The sequence below is a fragment of the Bos grunniens genome, chromosome 28 (assembly GCF_055505025.1).
Source record: "Bos grunniens cultivar Pamir isolate PY7600 chromosome 28, Bosgru_T2T1.0, whole genome shotgun sequence".
Lineage (NCBI taxonomy): Eukaryota > Metazoa > Chordata > Mammalia > Artiodactyla > Bovidae > Bos > Bos grunniens.
Genome location: NC_141192.1, coordinates 18219939 through 18242665, shown reverse-complemented (window position 1 = coordinate 18242665; position 22727 = coordinate 18219939). Strand labels below are relative to the sequence as shown.

The 22727-nt window shown below is 47.4% G+C and overlaps 1 protein-coding gene and 1 long non-coding RNA gene across 2 annotated transcripts in view; one reads left to right on the top strand and one right to left on the bottom strand.

The window, feature by feature from the left end:
* PSAP (prosaposin) overlaps positions 1-22727 on the bottom strand; it is a 33284-nt gene that overhangs the window by 6365 nt on the left and 4192 nt on the right. The window contains exons 2-7 of the mRNA XM_086382185.1: positions 8804-8937; positions 6638-6712; positions 5953-6078; positions 4811-5014; positions 4284-4427; positions 3110-3166 (exon numbers count right to left, since the gene is read on the bottom strand). Coding sequence (XP_086238311.1) covers positions 3110-3166; positions 4284-4427; positions 4811-5014; positions 5953-6078; positions 6638-6712; positions 8804-8937 — 740 coding nt within the window. The remainder of the gene's footprint in view (positions 1-3109; positions 3167-4283; positions 4428-4810; positions 5015-5952; positions 6079-6637; positions 6713-8803; positions 8938-22727) is intronic.
* Positions 13151-15764, top strand: LOC147342944 (uncharacterized). Its single transcript, XR_015156863.1, has 2 exons — positions 13151-13477; positions 14995-15764. It is a non-coding gene; the product is annotated as an uncharacterized LOC147342944 (long non-coding RNA).

Genomic DNA, 22727 nt, shown 5'->3' with positions numbered 1-22727 from the left:
GTGTTCTCCTATTAGACTTCGTAATACCTTTGAAAATCTTGAATTCTAGAACTAGAGGAGGGCAGTGCTCAGTACAACCCTGAAAGGGCACTGGTTCAGTAAGTCCAATCGGGGGGCTCAGTCCCCAGGTTTTGCCACCAATGGCCTTGCTCTCGAGCTGTCTCATGTGGCTCCAGAACCCAAAGGACCCCATCACCCGGAGGAGGAGAAGCTATAATCAAGAGATTGTTTCCAATTCTCTGGATCCAACAGACAGGGGAACAGTCTGCTCGCTATTTGCAAATGACTCACTCATGCAGCAGAAGCATTTCCGGGCTGATGAGAAACATGACTGTGACATGCAATGCTCTCCCGAGGCCTGACAGAAACAAGGCGTCCCCCTGGACTCAGGCCTGCACTGCAGAAAGCAGTGGCCAGAGGCCACCCACGGTTCGCCACCCACGGTTCCCCACCCACTGGTGGCCTGCGCGTGGCCGGCCACTCCCCCATCTGACCAGAGCATAAGGCTCTGCAGGCTTCATTTTCGGGTCCCCCTGCAGGGGAAACGAAACCCCTGACCCCTCCAGTGCTGAATCACACAGGAGAGATGTAGACTCTCCCCCTGCCAGCCGATTCGTTAACAGAGAGAGGGAGCCCACCTGTCACAATCATTCCTTGTATCTGTCAGAGCTGATACAAAAAAAGATGAGCAAAATAACTACAAGCAGCAGCAAACCACTACTACAAGCAAACCCCCATCACATACCTGATCCTGCTGTTGAACAAAAAAAAACAAACAGGAAATTGGAGATGAAAATAAAGGAAAGGACACAACAGTTAAGAAAAAATTAAAACAACAATAATCAAGCAGTTAACTAGGTGTAAAAACGTCTGTCACCGGAAGTTTAGGGGAAATGCCCTTTCAGGCATCTATCAACAACCTTCCTTGAGCCTACTACTGCCTGCACATGGGGGCCTGAAAGCTGCTCTCCCTTCAAGGGTCAGACCACACTGTCCAGCCTGTCTGTGCACCGTCCCCTTGTCCCTGACAACGAATCCGAACCCTGAGCAGCAAGTCCCCGGAAAGCACCAGTTATGAAGGGCTCTCCTAGCTCAGAAGCCAAGCCCACCTCGCCTGCAAGGCTCTCGCCTCAGGCTGGTGATGAGCAGCCGGGAACAAGACACGGGGCTGCTCAAATCAGAGCACCGTCTTAGAACATCAAATACACCCAGAGAGGCCATGGAGCCCTGGCCCAGGTCTCAGGGCAGACTGCCCCCAGGTGGCCAAATGCCAGCCTGGAAGGCTGGTCTGACAATGCAGGCATGCCTCAGTTTGGTGAGCGTCACAGGTTACACAAATTGAAGGTTTGGGGCAACCTTGCTTCAAGCAAGTCTACTGACCCCCTCTGTTACATTTGCTCACTGCATGTCTCTGTGTCATATTTTGGTAATTCTTGCAGTACTTCAAATTTTTTATACTAGTTACGGTGATCTGTGTGATCAATAATCTCTAATGTTACTACTATTAAAGGCTTCCGTGGTAGTATTTTTTAGCAATAAAGTATTTTTATTTAAGGTATATACATTGTTTCTTTAAACCTAATGCTACTGCATATTTCACAGAGTGTGGTACAAACGTAACTTTCATATGAAATTTCAAATGAAATTTTTTTGAAAGCCAAAATATCCATTTGACTCACTTTATCCTGATCTGATTCGCTGTACTGCAGTGGTCCGAAACTAAACCTGTGGCGTCTTCGAGGCAAGCCCGCGCGCCAAAGCCTTGCCCTTTACTCAGCAATCCAGTCTTACTTACCATTCACCTATCTTGAGGGGAAAAAACAGGGATGTGCATGTCTATCTCTTTGGCTCTACGGATGTTCATCATACGGTTTATCCTAAGAGCAAACCTGAAAACAACCTCAACACCAGCCATAAGGAATTTTATCTGTACAGTGGAAATATTATGCAGCCATTTAGCAATTGTACATGCAGTATATTTAATGACCAAGACGAGTTTAGACAAAAATGCAAAAATACGGGTAATTATCCCTATTTCCAAATATGTCTATACAGCATGATTTTTAAAAATAATAAAAATATTTTGTTAGCTGTGACGAAGCACTTAACTAGACCATGCCACATCAAAGGCTTATTTTTTCCTGCTTTAGCAGCATGTCTTTGTATGCAAAAGCCCTTTGCCTTTAAACTATTTTTAGAACAAGGCAGGGTGTGAGTAATATTTCCACAAAAATTCTATTATGCCTGATGGAACCCCTGAGTGGTCAGATCAGGGCCAGAGAGTAACTCACTTAGGCGTTACAGCCCTAAGGTCTTAACTGCTCAATCCTACTATTACAGTGCAAATATGGGTATCACTATACTCCAATAAAACTACCAGGCCATGGCTTTCTGATCCCTGGTTAGAGAACAAACTTAAGAACTGTAGGCCAATCTCAACGCAGTTAGGAAGTCAGCATGACAGAGAGAAAGCAGTATTAAATACAACCCACCCCTCACCCGCTGCGGATCAGATAGATCCTACGAGGCCAGGGCATCTTCCCTGTGTGAGGATGCCTTCAGACCACCCTGCTCTGTACCGTTCCCTGCATGGAGCTAGCTGGCTTCCCTCCACGCGATGGATGTTTTCTGCCTCTAATAGTGGAGGACCACCCCCAACCACCTGGATGTATCAGAAGCAAGGGCAGCGGTTACGGGCTCAAGCAGCAGCCGCAGCCGACACTGCTGCAGAGCGAGGACCAACCGTGGGAGGCGGATTCTCCTCGTTCAGAACTCAGGCTACAACAGAGCAATCCTCAGGCCTGGCCAAGCTACAGAGCAGCTTTTCCCACGGGTCCCAGAATGAGGCCAGATACCGGAAATCTGATGGCCGGCTCACAGACACAGAGGCAAACAGGCCGCCAGGAAGCCACCACGGCAGTCCCGAGGTCAGGCTGCTCCCACCCTTCCCCGGCCCGGGGAACGCGAGGGGGCGGTACTAAACTGTAGGTGGTCAAAGAGGGCTCCTTTTGGTTTAATTCAGTACTCAAAGGTAAAAAAGGAAAAATAAACTGTACAACTTTCAAAATCCTAGAAGTCACAGCCTGAGACAAAGAGAAATGCTACCTACCATATGCATCACCATTTGGATAGCAACTTCCGAATACTGGTTGATGTAGTTCTTGCACTGGAGAGACAGAAACACACTTTTAGTAAAACACTGCTACAACAATATACCAACACGCCAGCCTTTCCAACAGTATCAATATGCAAATATCAAGGCAGGTTTCCAAGAGCAGAATCCTATCAATGTCTATTCTGGGCAGCCTCAATAAGACAAAAAATGGCAAAGTGTTTTGAAAATGTTTTCCAAAGGCCCTTAGAGATGAGGTCCTCCAATCTCCTTTTATGGCCCTTGCTTTCCCCAAGGTCACACAGCAACTACTCAGGGGCAATTTAGGGTAACTGTGAGATACACTGATCAATTTGAGATTACTTCCCAAATTCATTTAACATGTTCTTAGACAGGATTATAAAGTTTAAATCTAGTATAATCCAGTTAAGTTATAATGATTTTCATAAATATCTAGGTATTTCTTGCAGACCCTCTGGTCATGACTATGAAGCGTCTATAAGCAAGAAAACGGAGGGTGATATAACAGCCCTCAGAGAGGTTAGTCTGGGGAAGCCAACTGACATAGCAAACATACAAAGACTCTTCAATGAGGCTAAGAGTGTCCCAGGTTTACGTGGACAGAAAGGGACCCTTAGCTTCCAGAGCTCCACCTGGAAAGGTGGCTCTAGAACCCAGACCCAGGAGTCCAGGTCTAACAGAGGTTTAGCTTCCAAGTTGTCGGGCATTAAACAGCATTTGGTTTTAGATGTCAATCTCATGAGTGTGGTTAATGTCAACAGGGTCCAAGAAATAAAACCTTCGTGGAGCTAACAGAATTTCTGAGTCCACAGGACCAACATCCTCCAGAGTTAAAGAAGGGGTGCTGGGCGAGCCTCCTGCCATCCAGGGGCCTGAGCTTCCCCCAGGGAACCGCCCTGCGGGTGGCAGGGACAGCACAGTTATGAACATACGACAGCCCAACCTTTCAAACCAGGGTTCTACGTGGTTCTATTCTTGTTCCTCACACACGTGGCAACTGAGAGAAAAGAAGAACGATCTCTTCCTCAGGGCCCTTAGGTGGAACCTGAAGTGGTACCCCAGAAGTGAGCTTTCTTGGCTGTCCCACTCCTATCTCCAGAGCCCAGCTCCCTGGCCCAGAGCACCCTGCGATGCAGGGGGCAAGGCTCACCATGTCGGACATGCCAGGCCCCAGGCGGTCGCACTCCTCCTTAGCGTGGTCCACCAGGGCCTCGACGAAGGTGGAGTTGGTCCTCAGAGCTTCCTGGACGTCAGTTACCAGCTGAATGCAGTCCTGGCAGACGTTCCCATTAGCCTAGACAGACGGGGTGGTTAGGCTCTACACCCTCCTTAAACAGCTCAGGGTATTCAGACTCCTACATGCTCATACTATAGCACTAGAAGTGAGTCCCTAAACAGTTCCTAACGTGCTTTTATAGGCTCTAAAGTGACTGAAGTTTAAAACCATGCAGGCATTTATCACAGTGAAACTTAACAGGAAAGGGGGCATGTTAAACATCCCAGTTCTTCAGAATCTCCGTGGCTCAACCATTTGAAGGGTGGCTGGGGTAACTGTGGAGTCAGGTGAAGGAATGAGGCCCCGGGTTCAGAACTGTACACATTGCCCCTTCTGTGTCTCAGGTCTGGTTCCACCCCAACCCCAAACAGGGCCCTGAGCAGCCTGGCCCGGCGCCTCACCTTCTTGGGCTGGGGCTTGCTGTGGGAGCCGTCCTGAGGGTACAGGAGGAAGGGGATGTTGGCCATGAAGGGAGCCACCACCTCAGCCATATCCAGCTCCGGGATCTGATTGGACTCGAGTTGTTTCTGGTGATTCAGCTCCGCCAGGTGCTTCTGAAGAGACTCACACAGGTTGAGAGCGGAGCACACCTCCCCGGGATGGCTCTGGGGGGAAAGAGGCCCAAATGGAAACCCTTGCCCCAGAAGCAAACAGGCCACCTGGTGCCTCAGAATTCTCCCTGCTTGACTCACGTGCCCATGCCCAGCTCACAGGCACCTCAAACTGAACCACTCAACCCTCCGCAGCTCCATTTTAACAAATGGTGCTACCATCGTCCTCCCAGAGGCACGGGCCACAAACCTGGAAGGCACGACTAACTCTCCCCTTGCCTGCAGCCCCGTCCACCAGCAGGTCTAGTCCATTTATCCTCTAAGACAACGTGCGGCTCTCCGCCTCCCCCACCCGCCTCACATCTCATACCTGACCGTCCCGCCAGCTTCCCCTCTCGGAGCTCCCCATTGGTGGGACCCAGATCAACCCCTCTGAACAAGGATCCTGTCGCTTCTCCCGTGAACCCCTCCCAGGACTCCCCACTGCACCGGCAATGCTGGAACATGGCCTGAGGTCTTGTGGTGAGCCCTGCTTTCCACACCAAAACTGTGGTCCCCGCCCAGGACACCCCCGCCCCACTAGAGGTTTTTAGAGTTCTTCCAAATTCACAAACTTGGCTCCTTGTTCCTTGCTGAAAACCCAACCTATGACATGCGGTTTATGCATAACAGATACTTACTAAATGAAAGTCAAGCATCCTTATGGCTGACATGAGTTATCAAACCAACACCTATAACTGTTACACCAGTTTACATTCCCTCAATAATTCTATGACTTCCCGTATTTCCTATGCCCTCCCCAACCCTTGACCATTACAAGCTGAGTGGCCTGCTGTGCCAAAGCCATTCTGGATATTAAAACTGTAGAAAAGATCTGTTGACAAAATCCTAATCTACCAATGAACTCTCCATCATGGTCACTGTAACCTGATCTGGAACCTCCCCTGGCTTCAGAGGTGCCCTAAAAAAAGAGGCTCTTCTCCATCACATACCATCTGTCCTTTAATCATGTCCAGGATGACTGGGAGGTATGAGTCGACGATCTCCTTGCAGGAGGCAGACATGTTCGGCTTAGGGAGCCAGTCACAGGTCCTCTCCAAGTACATGAGGATCTCTTGCTAGAGAGGACAGAGGCAAGAGTCAGACCAGAATGGACCTCTTCTCCGCCAACGGACAGAATGCAAGAGGCCCTCCAGCTCCAGCGGCCCTCAGGGAAAAGGACATGGGAGAGGGCTAGTGAGGAGCCATGGCTCTGTTAGACCAATGAGGCAGAAAGCAGACGCGAGCACTATTCAAAACAGAGACGCTCGGACCTGCAGTCTGACAGGCACAGGGAACTCTGAGCAGAAATCGCCAAAAAATGAACCTAAAGGTTAACAGCATGTGATACAAACTCCCTGTCAACCAAGGGCATTTAATGCTGAGCTCAGGAGTCAGCAAACTAGTGCCCACAGCTTGTTTTTGTACAGCCGGCGGCTGAGAAAGGTTCTTACGTTTCTAAAGGACGGGGGTGGGGGGATCATGTGACAGAAACAGTCTGTGGCCCATGGGACAGTTATTTCCCACCTGGGCCTAGACCATTCCCAGTTGGACCCCAGAATCACAGTTCTGTGAGGAACCGATGCACAGCCACACAGCCGCCACTCACACACGGCCACACACACTGTGGCGGCCCACCTCGGTGGCGTTGTCCTTCAACAGGTTACCAGCTGCAGTGATGACATCTTTGCATATGTCGCAGGGAAGAGATTTCTAAGAGGAAAGAACACAAGAGAGGTCTGTATTTGTAAGACAAAACTCACACTGCACGTGGCTGAAGATCACCACGGCCTTCTTTCTCACTCCATCCAGCCAGGGCCACCTCTGACACACGGCACAGGCCAGTCCCCAACCCAGGTGAGAAGCACGGACACCACAGGGGAGGATCAGGTGTGCCGATCACTACTCCACGCTCCTATGGGAGGCACAGAGTGCCCCCCACCCCTCGGCGCCGCGCTCAGTGAGCCTGGCGCCAGCCACGCTTCATATACCTGCTCACAGCACACCTGTGAGGAAACTGAGGCTCGAAATCTATCAGCTGGAGGGACTTCCACGGTGGTCCAGTGGCTAAGACTCCATGCTCCCAATGCAGGGGGGCCTGGGTTTGACCCCTGGTCAGGGCACCACATCCCACATGCCACAACCAAGAATTTGCTCACGTCCACTGAAGATCCTGCTTGCTGCAACCAAGACCTGGCTAAGTGACGTGAAAGTCACTCTGTCATATCCGACGCTTTGTGACTGCATAGACTATACAGCCCCTGGAATTCTTCAGGCCAGAATACTGCAGTGGGTAGCCTTTCCCTTCTCCAGCGGATCTTCCCAACCCAGGGATCGAACCCAGTCTCCTGCACTGCAGGCAGATTCTTTTACCAGCTGAACCACAAGGGAAGCCTAAGTAAATAACTACTTTTAAAAACCAACTGGAAAAAAAAAAAATAAAAACCAACTGGAAATCAGAGTAGCAAAAATCAGAGAAAATTGGTACTGTGGTGCAGAGAAAGGAGGGGAAGGCAGGGAAACAGGCCCAGCCAGACCCTCTGCACACTCACACTGACGCCACTGCCAGCCCTTCATCTGCTTTCCACCTCCTGGGCCGTGCTGCACGCCAGTGGGGGCCACACGTCACCACTGCAGAGCTCAGAGACGGAAAACCTGGCACCCCTCCGTGACCCAGGACCATGCAAAGTCTAGCCAGTCCTCAAAGCTTGTGGGGTGTTCCCTTCTGTACGTCAACTGATTCTCGACCCATGAAGAAGGAACTGACACGTCTCAACTGACACAGGTGAGATAAAGGAACACCTGTGAATTCAGCTGCATTTAGAGAAACTGCCTTGAACCTTCAGACCTAATCAGGCTAATCCCATGCATGGGGCCACTCGGCCATCCTGAATGAGTGCCCGTGAGGTTCAGATGTCCATTAAGACTGCCCTGTCGAGAGAGAGAGATCTAAAAAGCTCCCCTCATGACACACTAAACTTCAAAAGAGGAAGCAGTATTAAAAACAAGACCAGAAGCAAATGAGAAACAAAATCTGAAATTTTGGCCACAGATGGCAGGTCAAGAGTGAATTCAGAAACTTAAAGAGCAGTGTTATTTAATTAACTCTTCTTCTCTTAGTGAAGTACTAGGAGCCACAGACAAGTGTTAAGACTTCAGGCTCCACACAGTCAAAGCTGGCTTGTACCATGGGTGGAAGCACTTCCCAGAGTCGGCTGACTCAGCAGCAGAGCTTGGGCGTCTCCTGAGAAGGTTCAGACTGCGTGCAGTGCGCACTTGAGGTCTGTCATCTCAAGAGTTTTCCCACATTAATGTGCTATATATTTATCACTGCTCAGATGAAAAATCAGTGGCATCTTTTCCAGGTTGGCTGTAACTGGAAATAAATTTCGACAGCTACCAAGCTCTAGGGTCTGAATCAATGATGTGCCTGTTTGAGAGGCAGAGAGAGAAAATAGCAAAAGAGGGGGAAAAGATTTTCAAAAGCTTAGCATCTACTTTGATGAGTGACAAGGGCAGAGCTGTACCCATGGGTGCAGCCCCGGGAATGGCAGCCACACCTTATCTGGGGCAGAGAGCACAGAGTGGGGCACATGCGGAGGCCTCCTGCCCGTCTGCGCATGAAGACATGACTGACTGGCAGAGGGGGGCCTCCCCACGCCAGCCCTCCATCACTCCCTGTGGGTACCCCGCCCAGCGCCCCTGACAAACAGGTCCTGCCTCCCCAGGGTCATGGGGAGGAGCAAACAAGAGGAGGCAGGAGAGAGCGCTGCACTGCGGGCAGGCGTTCCAGACGACACTCACCACAGTCGGTTTGCTCCAGACGGTCTGCAGGCAGTGCTGCACGGCCCCGCAGTCGGCCGCCGTCTTCACATTCTGGCACCACACGGCCGAGCCTCTGGTACATTCCCTCAGGCCCAGGACGGGGCTGGCGAGAGCTGCAAGCAGAACCAGCGTGAGCACGTGGCCCACTCCCACGAGGCCCGCCTCCCTCGCTGCCCCGGGATAGGGCCCTGGTGTTCTGTGGGAACACTCGGCCGCCCCTGCCCAGCTACGGGAGACTCGAGTCACACAGCCGAGGAGCTGCACTGCCTCCTGTGTCCCGCGTGGGGAGGGACTATCCATCTGGTTCACTGGTTCAGTAACGGTTTTCCTCTACCACTATTTTTAGAACAGTATCAGGCAACAGACCAGTCATTTTAATCATTAGAAACTTCCACGAAGTAAAGAAAGAAATCAAAAAATAAAAGACTGGCAGGTTTAAAAACAAGATTCAAACTTCTACAGAATGAAAACTAGCCAAAGCTTAAAAAACTGGAATGAGACCACCAAGATTCATAGCCTAAAAAATAATGGCTCTTGCATTCTCAGTAAATCCTAAAGGAAATTAGTCCTGAATATTCATTGGAAGGACTGATGCTGATATTTTTGGCCACCTGATGCGAAGAACTGACTCATTGGACAAAACTCTGATGCTGGGAAAGATTGAAGGCAGGAGAAGCGGTCGACCGAGGATGAGATGGTTGGATGGCGTCACCGACTCAATGGACAGGAGTTTGAGCAAGCTCCAGGAGTTGGTGATGGACAGGGAAGCCTGGCGTGCTGCAGCCCATAGGGTCGCAGAGAGTCAGACACGATTAAGCGAATGAACTGAATGTTGTTGTAGTAGACAAGACCCTTTATAAATCAATTGGGTGAGTTTCTGCATATAAACAAACCAACCAGCAAAAAAACAAGACTACACAGCCACTGAGATATCACAAAGTATATGTGTGCCCACTTGAAACCAGTTGCATGCGTGGAGTTTCATCTATGGTGTAACAAGGCAAGTACTCACATGGACGTCACAGCCACAGAAATGGGATTAGCAAAAAATAAAAAGACAGTCACCTGGCACCAAAGAAATGCAGGTTAAAGTGAGAAGGCACCATATGTCTAAACAGCCAAGGGGAGACAAAAACCTTCTCACAATACAGTGACAAATTTGTGGTAAAAGTGCATTATTATAAGGCTGACAGCAGTGTGACTGGTAAGCATTTCTCAAAATGTATTCATGTATTTTAAGAACTGGAGAGAAAAATTCCTCTTCAAAAGTCCACTTCTAATAAAACACTGTTGGGAAATACAGTAATTTAACAGGTAAAATCGACACACATAAGTATATATATTAAGTAAAATTTACGATATTAAAAAAAGGCAGATGTAAGCCAAATGGTCAAAAAATCGGGGGAAACTAGTGATATTCTCACCAAAATATGCAGCTGCTAAGTATACTTATAAAGATGACGTATGTCAAACCAAAAAAATTCAAAAAGAATATGAAATTGGGGTTTTACAAAAATCAGAAAATAAAACAATGTGGTTGGCTAAATTATTTAATTCCCAATGGCATGTTGTGTGTGTGTAATTTTTAAACAATACTTTATAAACTGCCTGAGAGCGCTTGTGTGTTTCTTAAAACAGGTCTATGCTGCTGCTGCTAAGTCACTTCAGTCGTGTCCGACTCTGTGCGACCCCACAGACGGCAGCCCACCAGGTTCCCCCATCCCTGGGATTCTCCAGGCAAGAACACTGGAGTGGGTTGCCATTTCCTTCTCCAATGCATGAAAGTGAAAAGTGAAAGGGAAGTCGCTCAGTCGTGTCCGACTCCTAGTGACCCCATGGACTGCAGCCTACCAGGCTCCTCCGTCCATGGGATTTTCCAGGCAAGAGTCCTGGAGTGGGGTGCCATTGCTATGGTATTCCTTAATTCTGTAACTGAAAAACAGCAAGAAAATTCTCACATTCACACCTCACTAGGAAACTACAGGTTATATCAGGCTGCACGTAGATGGATGATCGCCCAGGGGTCAAATTCCAGCATATATCATGACAGGGCTGAACTTCTATTGCAAACCGAAAACATTTGGTGGGGGTCTGGGAAGAAAACCCCAGAGCCGTGAAACAAACAGATTTAGCACCTCAGGCATCATGCTGCTTCACCCAGTAAACCGAGAGGACACGGCAAATTCTACAGACACCTCTCTCTCTCACACCCACCCTCCCACCATGGGCTACACACAATGAGGGTGGCAGGCGCTCTCCCTCCGTAAGGAAGGAAATGCCATTGCTGTAACACTTTACTAGCATTCAAGTCTAGTTATAGTTCCACAAACTATTCATGCAAAGATGGGAGTCGCACATTACCACAAAGCTCAAGTCAGATGATGTGCGCCCCTTCAGACACCAACAAACAAATTCCCAACCTGCTGCCCAGATTACAGCCCTCTCTGACCTTTCGGAGCAAAAACATCACAACCCACAGCCAGTTCATGAGCTCAACAGAACTGGCCGCGTGCCAAAAGCTGTTGGTCTGGTTTGGTCTCTGTGGGAAGACACGTGCCAGGTTCACAACAGCACCACACTCCCCAGACAGTGAACCCTAACAGAGCCGAGCGGGGCTGGGCCCTCAGCTGCAGGCAGGGAGGGCGGAGCGGGCCGAGTCACAAGGGTAAGGGCTCTGAGCCGTGAGGGGGCCACAGAGACAGCCCCAGACCGGGGGCTACCACTAGCACCTCCCACGCTCCTCCCAGGCACTGGTCTCGGGGTTCTCCTGAACGGTACCCATGAAAACACACTGCCTGCTTCCATCTCCACACAGGGAACGCAAATTACCAACAGGAGCCTGCAAAACGAGTCTCTGCACACAGGAACACAGAGTGGTACAGAGAAGCAGGACGGACCTCAGCAGACAAAAGCAGGGCCAGTGAACAGCACTGCCTGCACAGGGCCCGACCACCATTCTCCATCCTTACAAATACACAGTCCCGGACAACCTTCATCCGACTCTCCCAGCTAGGAACTGACCGAAATCTATCAGGTTTCAGGAACAGGACACACCATCACAGGCCCAGGCAGCCAAGAATGCTTTGTACTTGTTTACTCCCTTAGGAACCTGAAGCAGTAACCCCCTGCTCTAAAGACTTTGCTACTTGTTTTGGCCAAGCCATTCTAAATTTAAAAAGTAGCCCCTTTTATCTGATATCGGTCAAGCTACCAAGAACCCAAGGTCATTTCCCAATTCCAACAGTTACTGAGTAGTAACAAGCCTGCACCTCAGAATTAGAGATAAAAGATGCAAGGTAGCCCATCTGGTAGACCTAGGAGGTCACCTGATCCACACCTAAGAGACTTCATGGGCACTGAGAAATGAAAATGAAGTCCCAGCTCCTAGAAATTCAGTTCTCAGCTAGACATCCCCATTTACCTCCAACCTAAAGCCAAATTTACAAAGGTGCATATTATTAAGATGGCCTGTGGCGGGATTTCCTAAGATGACCGGAAACAACTGCGTTTTCTCAGGTTGGTAACGAGGCTCAAACAAGCCTGGTGATGCCAGCGAGCTACCCGCTGAGGTTCGGAGCTTATTCCAGGAGCTGGTCTCCTGGAACCAAACAGTGGGTCAGAACAAGTTTCAGACACAGATCCTTTCCCCAGAAAATGCTCTTGTACACAAAACCCTCACACCCCTTTCAAGGGGCTCTCAACAGCTGTGCACAGAGCAAGCTCTAGCGGTAAGCGTGGTTTTTCTCCACAGAAGTGGGAGAACAACTAAGACGAAGATGTAATCATCAGCCCCACTGAGACAAGCACAGGGCCCTTGGGTGGGAGACCAAGGTGAAGACAGACAGACTCCTGGACCCCAGAGCAGGAGGGACAGACACTGCAGTGCCGGCCTGGGAGCAGCAAGGAGGATGCCAAACTGCCAGGGCGGCTTCTTCCAAACTGAAAATGAAGTGGCACCTGAAAGACTATCTAAGGAGAGACAGGGGGCGGGGGCGGGAGTGTGTGCGGGGTGCACGGAGTGGGGAGCAGTGCTCTTTATAAAGGCACAGCACCAGGCTTTCTCTTCTCAGGAGCTGGGCTGCAGCAGACCTCAGGCCCACTGGGGAGGGCCCCAGCTGGCACTCCGCCCTTGTGATGGGTCCTTTGGGTGACAGCACACGCTAGTGTCTCCAGGTGGGATGTGGGAGAAGCAAGAGGGAGGCGGGAGATCCGGATGACGGGCACCTAATGAAGCGCAAGGCTCCACCCAGAAAGACCAAGCAGGGAGCGGGGCAGCAAGGAGAGAAGGGGACAGCTGGATAAATAAAACCCTCTGGGTTAGGTTTCAATCTGAAGTCTGTGCAGCCGGAAGAGAGAACAGGGCAGCAAGAGCCAACAGCACGAGGACGGAGGTGGGGGAGGACCCGGGGGCACAGGCAGGCAGAGCACGGACGGGTGTGTGCCTACTTCCTGGGACAGTGAGGGGCGCACAGGTGGGAAGGTGAGGCCCCCGGGAAACTGGAGACGTTCTGCTGGGAAACGAAAGGTTTCCAGGACATGCACAGTTACCATCACAGGCCAAGGACACCTTCCACCTCGGACACGGGGGCAGACCCCAGACCTCAGACCTCAGCGCAGTGGGGAGAGGTGAAGGGAAGCAGACCGCAGCTCAAGGTAAGAAACACTAACATCCACAGGACATAAAAAGGCAGTGGGTTGGCTCATTACATGATGACCTTGCCAAGAGCAGGAGCAACCAAGCAAAGGAAATGCCCAACCTGTGACGGATTCTGTGTAAGAGGGATCCTGAGTGGTGAGTGGGGGGGACCTCTAGGGGCTTCAAGTCTTCACTCTCATAATAACGAGGCAAATGACATTCAGTATTTACACATAAACAATGTTGAAATTACCCTAAACTACTTTCTTAGGTGTTATTTCTCAAAACATGTTCCCAGCAAAGCTTTCATCTCTATTTTGATCTTCCCACACTGCCCCCAAATACCAACTTCCTTCTCTGAGGCAACAGGCTGAACTCGAAGAAAGTTCTTAGAATGTCTGCCTGACCCCCTGGAGATTTCTGACTTAAGTCAGTCATACTAAGTAGGATCACTGCTCAGGGTGAAGCAAGCACCATACTTCTTAGTTCAAGGGCCTGGCATTCGAGCCCTCGGTGACAAGCACTGGTGGGCTGAAGTCAGACAAACAATGGCCTCAGAGTCACTACACACCACAGGCAAGTTCCATTTTATTAGAACAGGGTTTTGGTTTTGTTTTTAAAGACTTCAATTGTTATTCCCTTAGGAAAGGGGTGGGTGCTCTATTCCCTTTTTATTCCCCAGGCTTAGAAGAAAATAAGCAGATGTGTTCTAAACCACTCCACATGTAAATCATCAAAGATGGGCTGCAATGGAATTCTACTGTCTTGAGAACAGTTGCCATGAGCCGATCAGCCATGGGCTTTGCTTGCAGCAGCTCCAGACTCTGACCAAAAATCCTCAGCAAGCCTGGGAGCGGGGAGCGGGGAGAGCTGACCATAACCATGTACGTTTCAGGTGCTCTCATGACGACTTCTTAAGTGAGAAGGAACTAAATCCCAAGTTTAGAGTGAAGCTTCTAAAGCGACATATCCCCTAAGTTAAAACGTGGTTTACTGAAAAGAAAATAAGATCTGCCTGCAAGACCTGTCCAAATGACCTCAAGCAAACCATTATCCTTCTGAGTTTGTTTTTCATCTGTTAAGTGAGGATTTTACTAGGTTGTTTTGAGAAACACGATGACAAAACTATGCACTTTCAACTGCCAGAGTACTACTCTCTCAACCATCATTTCTTACCATCTCCGGAATCTTAATTTATCTACATTATCCCCTACCAGACTGGCTCTGAAATCAGTGAAGGTTCAGATCATGGCTCTGTTACTTCCAGTCACATGACTTGTCAGAACTTTAGTCTTCCAATATGCAAAATGGGCCTTTTACGAGTACCTACTTCAAGGGATTTGTAAAAATTAATCTATTTGTAAAACAAAGTTAGTGCAGTGCTGGCAAGCTATGAAAGTCCAATGAGCACCATTACTATTACTATCCACAGCAGTAACCAGATCTTTCTCAGGTCCACTACCCTGCCCAGAACAAGCATTCCACAAATAGCTGAATTAAGGCTGTTCAATTTGCTTTCTCTACATTTAATCAGGTCATTAAATGGCACCTCAATGACCTGGAGAGCTGCACCCCAACAACCTCAGAAGTTGCTGGTTGCTAAATGAAGACCCAGAAATCAGGAGAGTGAAGCACGGGCTGTACCGTTAATGAGTCCAGGAGCAGACACTGCGTATCTAGGAATTAAACAACAAGCCCTGCATGAATGAAAACAAGAGGTGCCCAGCAAGATACCAGTAAGAGCACCAGCGAAATGCTTTCCGCAATTCATGTAACTGCAGCTACAGGCCGATTGCCCTCCAATCCCAAGAAAGCTGCCACTGTTCAAAATATTTCTGGAACCCACCTTTTTAAAAACCCTTTCAAAACCTCTCCTTTTCTGGAAGGGCAGGAAGCAGTGTGGCACCATGATCACTGCCCTGGTGATCAGGGGTAGACAGACCTGAAGAAACCCCTGCTCTGCTGCCTATGACAGCCAAGCCTCGGACAACTCACTAATGCCACAATACCTGCAAAATATGGAAAGTAAGAGTGCCCTCTTCTCAGGAATTCTGGGAAGACTAATGAGAAAGCAGAGACAGCACTGACAGTGCCTAGTACCTAAGAAGCTCAGCTGATGACAAACCAGCTTGTTATTAACGGTGAACCTGGGGGGATGACAAAGGGAGGTGGGCACATCCTAATTTTATGTTTTGGCATAAATTAACCTTTTTTTCATGTTACCTTTAAAATCAGGGGAAAATCTGTTAAATCTTACAACCTGTCATAGGGAACAATTATCGCCCAGTGTGGCAAAGACCACAAGTTGCTCCCTGTATCTATTCTCCACCCGTTTCAAAGGGACAGAACCACAAATTCTTAGCTACATATAAGGCTGCCAAAATTAAAAGCCACATTTCCCAGTTCCCCTTTTAGCAAGATCTGGCCATGAAACCACATTCTGGCTGATGGGGTGGATGTTAGCAGAGGTTACTGAACTTTTAAAGACAAATGTGATAGCAGGAACTCTGGCAGCCAGGATGGGCCACAGAGAAAGGGGCTAAACTTCAAGGATGCTGAACACTACTGCTGCTGCTGCTGCTACTGCTGCTAAGTCGCTTCAGTCGTGTCCGACACTGTGTGACCCCATAGACGGCAGCCCACCAGGCTCCCCCATCCCTGGGATTCTCCAGGCAAGAACACTGGAGTGGGGTGCCATTGCCTTCTCCGATGCTGAACATTAACCCAGAAGAATGTGGGTCTCTGAATTCTTTTGGAAATAGAAACACTATACCAGCCCTAGACTGCCTGGCTCCTGAACTTACTATGATAGATAAGAACAGTTCAATAATATTTAAGCCACCATTATTCTAGGTCTCTGTTGCCTGCAGTCAGCTGGCGGCTAACTTTAATAGCAGCTTAATCATCTACCTCACTCAACAAAATAGTCTCCAAATGACAAGTCTTTACTAAGGCTTAACTTCATTAAGGATATTTAAATATCTATGTACACAACATAATTGACAAAGATTTTCGAAAACAACCTGAGAATGAAGGGGGTAATTATTCCTAGAATGTGTATTTTATGCCCTATTGGTTACAACAATCAGTCTTATTATTTTAGCCATATAAAACCTTTTCTTTTTAAATATTTCCGGTAACATAAGCTAAATACTGTTCAAATGAGATTATAAAAAAAAGAGGGGGGGGAGGGTGTTACAGAAAATGCAAGCAGCATCCCTGTTATCAATAATCAGAACACTCAGCACACATTCCACAGGGCAGTGGATCTGATGCCTGGGTAATGCACTGCCATGGCAACAAGCAGGTTGCTAGGAAACCAAGAGAGATGAACCCCAGGAGGGGCAGCATCTACCTCGGGTCGCCCGCATTCAGACATTTCTCAGGAGAATTTGTGCACTTAGATTCCCTAAGAGCAAGGAGATAATACAATGCAGTCAACACTGACTACTCGGTGAAACAGCTGGTGTCACAAATATCTTCGACGGCAAAGAACATTTGTCTCTTCTTTACAGGATCTTGCTTTTGGAGAACATTCCACAGAGAATAAAAACACTGCCCATTTAATCATTCAGAATGGCATTAGCTAAGAGGCAGCCTGCCTTGATCTGGAGGAAGTAAGGTCCAAATATTCCTCTTATCACAAAAGAAATCTGTGGCAATAAAGCCTTCAAGCTCCCTAGGCTGACATCCCATTACCTCTGGCCCAGATAAGCTATTATTTCTTTTTTTTTTTTCCTCTACATAGTTTATTTTTTATTATTACTTATTTTTTTTTTACTTTACAATATTGTATTGGTTTTGCCATACATCAACTGTTTCTTAAGACAAAGGTTCTTTCTTCCGTTTCTCCTCTCCCGCTGCCGCCATGTTTCTAAATTTTCCTCATAAGCCCGATCATTCTAGGAAGAAATTAATCCACGTGAAGAAAGCTCAGGCACACGGCCCTGTGTGGTCACACGCACTGAGGGGCAAGGTGATCTTAAGACTGTAAAAGAACGATTCAACTTGGCATAATTAATTTGGGGGAAAGAAATTCCTATCTCCTTCATTCAAGAGCATCCAGTCCTAACACAACACTGTCAATCAACGATACTCCAATAAAGACACTGAAAAAAAGAAAAAAGAAAAAAAAACGAGCGCACTCTAGTCCAATATAAACTATCAGCAAAAGCTCTGCCAACATGCCAACCTATTAGGTTAATGATCAGAGATGGACTTAAATTACCTTAGGTAAGATTATGCCACAGGGCCAGACAGGACTGCCTAACATCCACGTGGATGGGTATAGGCAGAAGTCAAAAATGCACGTCTGCGTGGCCCAAGGTACAGCCCAGGAGTCAATTCAGCCAGCAGCCAGTCCAGGCTCTACCCCATCCCTGCTAATCAGCCAGGTGGTCTCAGCACCCCTGAAGAAGAAAATATTCTTTAAAAAAAAAAAAAAAAGATTTTCATGCAAACTCCACTAATAAGGAGTGTTCTGGGCTTACCCCACATTGATTATTTATTAACTAAAAAGTTCCAGGGACTTCCCTGGTGGTCCAGTGGCTAAGACTCCATGCTACCAATGCAGGGGGCCTGGGTTTGATCCCTGGTCGGGAAACTAGAGAGTTCACTTGCCTCCACTAAAGACCCTGCGGGCTGCAACTAGGACCTGGTGCAGCCAAATAAATTAAATTAAATGTAAAATAAAACAGAAGTTTCAGACACGTGTGTGTCTACAACAAGTTTCACTTAACACTTAAAAAGAATACCACCTTCACTGAAAATGCTGAAATCTAAAATTCAGACCACAGCATGGATGAGGGCAGGATACTACAATGCCCCCAGCATTCTGATTTAGTTGTTCTCACCCGTGAGGGCTCTTGTGAGGATAAAATCAATTTTAAGCAAAAAGCTCCTAGAAGAGAGCAGGACACACGGTGAACTCTTGGGAAGGGTCACCTACTCTGACACCTGCAGTTCCTGCAAATCAGCTACACCAGTGGTTCACACTCCAAGTATGGTCTATGGACCCTGAGGGTCTTCTTAAAGATTCTTTCAGAGGGTCCGTGAGGTCAAAATTCTCATAATAAGAGTAATATGAAGATGCTAGTTGCCTTTTTCAGTCATTCACCCACAAAGCAGCAGTGGAATTTTTCCGGAAATATGTGACATGTGACAGTGCAAAGAATGAATGCAGAAGCAACTGAAAGTCCAGCCAGATGTTAAAAAGACTGCAAAACTGGAAAAGAAACTGTTCCTTTCCCTAAGTATGTTTATGTTTAGGAAAAGAGCTATTTTTCATTAAAATCACAGTATTTTAACATGCAATGGACTTATTTTCTTAAGCATTATTTTTAAAATTTTGTCGATTTATAAGATGGTAAATATCAACAGATATAATCCACATGAAGAAAAGTTCTTTGGGGGTCTCTCAATGTCTCCTGAATACACAAGAATCCTGAGACCAAAAAGTTGGAGAACCACTGCATTAAAACATGTATGAACAATCAAGTTCTGGAACCAAAAGGAGGGGAAATAACTTCCAGAAATTATCAGGGCCACCAGGGGTATCTAAGTCATGTTAGGCTCTGGTGTCCCTACTCCCTACACAAAACCCTCTCCAGCAGGCTTGGGGGACAAGGGACGGGCAGTTTCTAGTCTGGACACAAGCTGGTATTAAAAGCCAACAGTTCACCTGAATCCAAAGCCACTCTTGGTTTGGCAGCTCCTAAACACGTCTCAAAATTAGTTTCAGTTAATAAAAGAAAATGTCTTCTTTAATCGTGGCAAAGACTTGGTGCTACCAGCATTCAGGTTTACTGAGCTGACGTCTACTTTCTATGCCTCACACTGAACACTGTTATGCATGCTGCAGACCCAGTAAGTGACCGTGACAACAAATAAAAACACCTCACGTGATGCCAGGCAGAGCTGAGTGTTATGAAGAAACATGAAGCCAAGGAAAAGCAAGACAGGGGCGGGATGGCACAGCCATTTCAGACAGAGCAGTAGACGACAGCTAAGCAGAGAGGAACCACATGATTATCTAAAAAGGGAGATGTCCCAGACCGGTAGAACACAAACGCAAAATTCTGAGCCACAGTAGCTCAGCAGCCCTGACCGGACAGGAGAGGGAGAAGAAGCCTTCAAAGTATGCGAGGACCAGAAGACGTGACCATGCAGAATAAACTGCAGGTTTTCCTCCTACATGGCCCTCCGGTGTCAGCGCCTGCACAGGTAGGACAGCAGCCCAGCATGGCTGTCAAGGGAGTTTTGTTTTGGCTTTTATCTTTTACTTTTTTTTACTGTAATAAGTGACATCACTATGACTGGCCAAAAGAATTTTCTATAACATCTCCTGTCATGTAAAGAATTACCTTTCAAAAGCAGTATCTATCCAAAATATGAATTATGGATAATTCAATTTTAAAATTTAGAAGTGTCATTAGAATCCATCTCACTTTTTCTGGGACACAGATGTCCATCAACAGGTTTAACTAAATAGAAACATCTATACAATAAAATACGCTGCAGCTACTTTTTTAAACAGCTGGGAGACAGAAAGTGATTAAGAAGACAGGATAACTGAAGTGCAATGTGGTACTCTGGATCCACTCTTGGAACAAAAACACGAGCTTAGTGGGAAAACTCGTAAAATCCAAATAAAGTGTGCAGTCTGCATGCGTGCTCAATTGTCTCCAACTCTGCGGCCGCATGGACTGTAGCCCACCAGGCTCCTCTGTCCATGAGATTTTCCAGACAAGAAGACTGGAGGGGGCTGCCATTTCCTCCCCTGGGAGCTCTTCCTGACTCAGGGATTGAAACCGAGACTCCGGCATTGGCAGGCAGATTCTGTACCACTGAGCCACCTGGGACACCCATGCAGTCCAGTTAACAGTTGAATTTCTCACTTCTAACAAGTGCACAGTGATCACACAAGATGGTGACAGCAGGGCACACAGGGTGAAGGGTGCACAGAAACTCACTGTCTGGCTTTGCAACTTTTCTGTAAATCTAAGATTATTCAAAAATTTGAAAAAAAATTTTAGAAAGGTAAGTAGTATAGATTTGTAATTAGCATGAATAACCTCTAAAGATATAAATAGAGAAATGCAAATGAAAAACCCACCTCATTTTTTTTCTCTTACCATGGCAGAATTTCAAGTTTGACATCAAATGTTAATAATTAAAAACTACATATTCTGTGCGAACAGAAATTCCTAAAATCATTTTAGAAAGTAATTCAGCAATTTCTAATTAAGATGAAAATAGATACTGTCCAACTCTTTATGACCCCATAGACTCTAGCCTGCCAGGCGCCTCTGTCCATGACATTCTCCGGGCAAGAATACTGGAGTGGATTGCCATTCCCTTCTCCAGGGGATCTTCCTGACCCAGGCATGGAGTCCCGTTCTCCTGCACTGCAGGCAGATTCTTTACCATCTGGAGCCGCCAGGGAAGCCCAGATATACTCTACAACTCAGCAATTCTGTTTCTAGGTATATCCTGTAGGGAAGTGTCTATTCATGTGCACAGCAGTTATTTACAGCAGAAAAATAAAACTGGAATAATCTGAATGTCTAGCAACAGAATGGATAATAAGTATCATATAAATGGAATACTGTACTGTAGTGAAAATGAATTAAGCAGACCTAAATTTTCAAAATGAACCTCATTAGCAAAAAAAAAAAAAAAAAAGAAACCCAAGAATACATATTATTTATAAAATGTTTAAAATATCCCGAACAATGCTACTCATACCTGCTGAAGATCACACTTACATGCATGAAAGTATAAAGATAGACCTGCAGGGGGATGATAAACACCAAGCCCAGGAAGGCAGTTATCTATGGAAGGAGGTGGGTTTTTCTGTATCTTAACTGCTGCTGCTAAGTCACTTCAGTCGTGTCCGACTCTGTGCGACCCCATAGACGGCAGCCCACCAGGCTCCCCCGTCTCTGGGATTCTCCAAGCAAGAACATTGAAGTGGGTTGCCATTGCCTTCTCCAATGCATGAAAGTGAAAAGTGAAAGTGAAGTCGCTCAGTAGTGTCCGACTCTAGCAACCCCATGGACTGCAGCCTACCAGGCTCCTCCATCCATGGGATTTTCCAGGCAAGAGTACTGGAGTGGGGTGCCATCGCCTTCTCCGTATCTTAACTAGCGGATTAGAACTGTGGTGCTGGAGAAGACTCTTGAGAGTCCCTTGGACTGCAAGGAGATCCTAAAGGAAACCAGTCAATCCTAAAGGAAATTAACCTTGAATGTTCATTGCAAGGACTGAATGCTGAAGCTCCAGTACTTGGGCCACCTGATGCAAAAAGCTGACTCACTGGAAAAGATCCTGACGCCAGGGAAGACTGAAGGCAGGAGGAGAAAGGGATGACAGAGGATGAGATGGTTGGACGACGTCACTGACTCAATGGACATGAGTTTGAGCAAACTGAGAGATGGTGAAGGACAGGAGTGCAGTGAAGGACAGGAGTGCAGAAGTCCGTGGGTCACAAACAATCGGACACAACTTAGTGACTCAACAACAACAAATACACATGGGTCTTCATTATAATCACTCTTCTACTTTTCTGGATGTCCAGGATGCTCCATGATTGGGGGAAAAAAAAAAAGCAAGGAGCGAACAGTGTAATATGTGTTTGTGTTAAAAAGAAAAACAGAAGGGGAATTATACACCCAGTCACCTGTAGGTGACCAGGGAGGTTCCTAAAGAAGCTGGTACCAGGCTGCCTCTGGGAAGGGCACGAGGCTGGGGGTAGGGGTGGGGGAAGGTGGAAGGAGGGAGACAGACTTTTTCCTCTCTGCCCTATTACCATAATGTAACTTGTTTGTGATGTGCAGTTTTTACCCAGTTAGTTCACCTCCACTGATGGATAGGGAACCAGACTTGGGGGTGAGAGGTCGCAGAAGGGGTGTGGAACAGGCTCTGGGACCATGGTTAGTGACAATGGGCCTAGAATCTGAGCAGTCAGGTTACCGGGAGCCAACGTGATCTGCTGGGCTGCTCTGTTAAAGACTGATGTATAAACTGAGAGTCTGGCTGCCCAGCCAAACTCCTACCCACCTCCCTCCTAATGGCTGACTACCTACGCTGGTTTGTTTTCTGACCCAGTAATTATGACCAACACACACATTTACAAGTCAATGTAATTTTGTTTGTTGTTAAATTTACATCTTTTGAAATGAAAGAAGGCACGAGACATCACAAAATCAAGGGCTGAGAGGGTTTGCTGTGCCGGCAGAACAAGGACATTACCAAACACACACTGCT